Genomic DNA, 4,775 nt, shown 5'->3' with positions numbered 1-4,775 from the left:
CCCTGGGGGGTGATTTCTCGCTTCCTGTCTCTATGTCTCTCTCTGTCTGTCTGGTGAGCGCATGCACTCTATAGCGAAAATCTCTTCAAAAAAAAAAAAAAAAAGAATTCATTCAGTGCAGCTTCAACACATGGAGATGCCTGACGGTAGCATCTCTGGAGACAGTGTGGAAGTTCCCTACCTCCTTCCCCATAGCCTGCTCATCCAGCTGTCGATTTTTCAATTTGTAAAATTTGTACATGTGTATCAAAACATCATGCTGTTCCCCCTAAGTATACAAAATTAAAAATATTCTATTAAGCAACCATCAGCAAATAAAAGGCTCTAACCCTTTCTGATCATCTTGACTCTATAACCTTTTTATTATATGCTTTTATTACCCATGTGTTAGTTTCCAATTGCAAAGAAACACTATGACAAATGCTGCATTTGAAGACCTGTACAGAGGGAAGGAACGGGGCTTCAGCTGTAGCCTTGGGTTTGGGTGCAGGCAGCAGGTGCCCGGGAAGCACTGTGCACTGGCCGCGCAGAAGTATATGGCTGCATCTCCCGGGTGGGGGGGTGGCCGCGATGTGCAGGGAGAAATGTTTCTTTGCTTTATCTAAAAAAACAGTGAGTCTTTGGTTGTAGTTTTTGTCCCTATTGGAACGAATATCTATAATGAGCTGGGGACCTTTTCCAGATTCTTGCTTATACCAGGGGAAGTAGCCTGAGGCACTGTCAGAATAAGAACAGTTGATGACAGAGCTGTCTCCCTCCAGGACACGCAGAGTAGAAGGACGCTGCTCCACGTTCTCTCCACGGCTCACCCCTAGGTAGGAAGAAAAAGTCAGAGATGGGTCAAGAGTTGCCAAATCCAGAATTTTGTTTTTCTGAAGTAATTGGAGGAAATCTGAATAAAGCCACTCTCCTCCCTGCACAGCTAAATAACATTCATGAAAATATACGCTGATTCCCAAACCCTGAACTCACAGTCCAGCCGCAGCCACAAGAACATGAATACAGCTTGAATGGATTTCTTCATTGCTCTTCCAAGTTAGGATCAGTCGTAGATCTGCAACCTCCAGACTGGGGAGCGATGTCTACTAACAGATCACCCCTTTTTTTTCTCTAGCAGTCTTAGTGGTTTCTCACATTGGGAGCCCTAGCCAATAAGAAAAAGGTTCTGCTCCTACTGTAAGCCTGTCCATTCAGAACCCACCCACCTATCCTCCACACATTCTGCATTAGCAATGGCGTGTCACCATCTTGTGGTCACATCCCTAACTACTGACTGGCTGGTAAATGTTTTGCTCTCAGCCATGGGGGACTCAGGTGCATAAGACCTGCAATAGGACCAACAAATTAAATTTTAGAACCAAGGTTAAATGCACAGTAAGAATGTAGTAATTAAGATTTGTATTTTTATGCACGGTACTGAGTCATTATTGAAATATTGGTAAGAACTAGATGCTGTTGGTGCATATTCAAAAATGAGTTGAGTTTACATGTTTGAAATCAAGAAAGCGCCATGATTCACTCCCCTAAACAAAGAAAACAAAATACCTTTTAAAAAATCAAATCTACAACCATGATTTTATCTACTATAGAGAAAAACTTTCTACAAGGAACATGTGAGTCAAAGATCAGAGCAAGAAAAGAGCACTCAGTGTTTCAAGTGCACATTGTCTCACACTCTGTCCCCCCAAAGCTGGAACTCTGAGACCATTCCACATGCAATCTAGTATTTCGGGGATTATCCCCATCCAAACCAAACCAGAAGTAGAGACTGAATCCCTGGGATGGGTTCCTCTCAGGATTCTCAGGGTTCTCATTCCTCCTGCATTACCAGTGAGGCTGATAGGTCAAGAAGAGGCTAAATCTATCGTAAAATTAATAAAATGGAACTTTGCTCACTAAGTGTAATATTGTTATAGGTGATATAGGGGTGAACTCCATGACTGAGCCCTAGGTAAGCGTTATGCTTCTTTTTGAAGGTCTATTCATTAAATTTACATCTATAGCATATGATATCTTTGTCATAGGAAGAAAAACAAAACAGTGTCAATTTAGAGAACCTAGAAGCAGATGAGTTTAGTAACGTGTAAAGCTAAAGGCACTTTTCAAACAGCCTGATTGCAGAGCACCCATTGCAAAAAGAAACTCTGGAGTCCTTGTTCAAAAAGCGGGAAAAAGTAGCATTAGGCGATAAAATATGAAGCTATCATTAAAGGGGTGTTACCATTGCTTATAATGAGAGTATGCAGTAACACAAACTTGGAAATTGGAAATAAATATTTTGGTATTATAATTTATGCATTAATTAATCCACAATGTTAATGTGATATCTTGATTAATCATAAGATCTCTCTGGCTCAGTTTTCTCCTACTTAATTAGATTTTCAAAATCTGTATTTTAGTAACTTCATCAAGCACTATAATTGAAAATGATGTCAGTTACTCATGGTAACTGTAAAATTGCAAACAAAATTATCCATTTCTAATTTTTAGAAGGTTATATCTGCTGATGCAACTGACACTGGCGCTCCTAGGAGTGTTTTCTGTATTGTGACATTAGAATACATGTCTGATAAGTTAGCTTTAAATATAAATTTCAGAAATCTAGGATTGATAGTTCTAGTGGAATAATTTTTCTCAGCTTTTTTTATCTGCCAGAGGGCACATGCACTTGCCAGGGAGGGATAGAGAAAGAGAAGGAGAATTCCCCCCCTCCCCCGCCGTGCTATGATCTCTTCTCCTCCATTTCTCTATCCTATCAGATTTCAGTCATGCACACACATGATCTCTGGCATGTTTTCTTTTCTTTTTTTTTTTTTTAAGAGAGATTTTCTGCTATAGGGTGCTAACCGGGAGACAGAGAAACAGAAAGCGGGAAATCATCTCCCAGGAGGGATAGCCATCCTGCAATGCTTGCTCCTCAGGATTTGGGCACACATGCACATGAAACCAAGAGTCCTCAGGATTTGGGCACACATGCACATGAACCAAGAGTGAGTTCGAAGCTGCTGGGTCCAGGACTCAAACTGCCGTTGACTACGTTGGAGTTCAGTGACATAACTGTTACACATGAAATAACCCAGATAATAATGGCCAGTATTTTAAAATGATATATATTATGAAATGCCAGAATAAGACTCTGAATACAAGTATGTAAATAAAATTGATGGCATGCTCTCTGCCCTTGTACTAGAAAATTGAACATCTGCAACTAACTAGAACACTGAGCCTTCTCTTTTGTTTGTGGTTGAGTATATATTTTTTTCAAGCCCTTTTTATCACAGTAATTTATAAGCTCTCAGTCAGGGGAACTGTTGTGATAAATTGGTTCCTGAAATCTTTATCAGTTGCTCCAAAGGTTCCTTATAAGACAGATTTATTAGTTGCAAAAAGTTTCGAGGTGGGGGGAAGGGTACAAAAAACAAGTGAAAAGACAGACCAGAAATGTCTAATTTTAGCAGAAATAAAAGTGTTAAGGTGTGAACTTGAAAGCTCAAAGCTGAACAAATGCTGGCGCACAGTCTTCCCCATGGCAGGGGCCCAGCTGCAGTTTGAGCTCAGCCTGCAGGTGACCTGGGGGCACTGTGCCTCTGCTAAACACAGGTAGGTGCCTGAGTCTTCCAGCTGGGAGGCTGTGATGTGAAGGGTGCTATAGAGGTCCTTAGAATTAAATGTTGCCTCTAACCTTCCACTCCTCTTCGTCCCTAAAGTCACGAAAAACAGATTGATGAGGCTGCCCCCAGGATTCTGTCGGAACCACTGCACTTTGTTTGCAGTAGCAGAAAAATTACACCGCAGAGTAGAGTCGGTTCCCTCTTGGAGACTCAGGGCTGGAGGACTCTGCTCCACCTGGAACCCTCTCACCCCTGGTTGGGAAGAGAAAAGCAAATGCACGTGGTGTCACTGGGGAACAATGATGCAGTTTTCAAACCTGTGAAATATCCCTGAAATACCAAGGAGGCTCCAGGAGCTTCCAGTCAGCTCTCCCTCCCCCCCTCCCACCACCAGCTGTGGGACACCCCTCAGGCCCCTTCCAGGCCAGTCCCAACTCACAGCAAATCTGGACCCACAGAAGCCCCAGCACAGCTCCCAGTCTCCCCTCCATGACAGTTTGCCCAGTGGACAGGGTGCCTTCAGCCCGGCTCTGAGGGTGCCAAGTCTTGTTCTTACAGCCAGTGGGCTCCACCAGATTCACCAAGCACCAGTGACATCTGAGCTCTGTCCTTCATCGTCACAGGAAACCCCACCCACTGTGGCTCAGTGAGACTCACTGTAATGTTCCGCACATTGTGGGTGGGAGCAGAGCAGGAGGGTAGGAGGCATTACTTCCAGTGTATGAAGATACTGCATAAAGGTTTTTTTAAAAAGCAAACACATTACATAAAAGAAATTTGTAGGAAAACGTGTGAGGTTAGAGGATCACACCTCTGAGGAGAATCTGTGTCTGAACTGGGTTAAATAGAGCTTTGGAAAATCATAAAAATAGTAAACCTTCTCTTCTAAATTCATAGTTGGACAGAGAACTTGAGAATTAAATCATGGGAAAATTCTGGTAATGGAAAACTGTTTGAGAGCAGGCGTCTGCATGACGTAAACACGGGCGGCTCGTGGCACAGCGGCAATGCGCGGCTCAACAACAAGCCGGATCTCACAGGGCAGCTGTGATCCAAATCCCCGACCCCGCCAGCCTGGAACGCGCCAGAGACACGCAAGTGCTCAGTGTCCGGTGGATCTGGGACAGGAGGAAGGGGATCACGGCATGGCCAGACCTCATGGAG

The 4,775-nt window shown here is 43.4% G+C and overlaps 1 pseudogene and 1 gene segment (V, D, J or C); both read right to left on the bottom strand.

The window, feature by feature from the left end:
• Window positions 1-272: 272 nt before the first annotated feature.
• Window positions 273-1,097, bottom strand: LOC114006271 (T cell receptor alpha variable 13-1-like; annotated as a pseudogene).
• A 2,174-nt stretch (window positions 1,098-3,271) lies between these two features.
• On the bottom strand, window positions 3,272-4,234 carry LOC106733961 (T cell receptor alpha variable 22-like). The segment is given in 2 exon segments: window positions 3,272-3,863; window positions 4,051-4,234. Coding segments are annotated over 2 exon segments (555 nt in total).
• Window positions 4,235-4,775: the final 541 nt, after the last annotated feature.

The sequence above is a fragment of the Tupaia chinensis genome, unplaced genomic scaffold, assembly GCF_000334495.1.
Source record: "Tupaia chinensis unplaced genomic scaffold, TupChi_1.0 Scaffold146696_1, whole genome shotgun sequence".
Taxonomy (NCBI): domain Eukaryota; kingdom Metazoa; phylum Chordata; class Mammalia; order Scandentia; family Tupaiidae; genus Tupaia; species Tupaia belangeri.
This window is presented reverse-complemented; position numbering and strand designations above follow the sequence as displayed.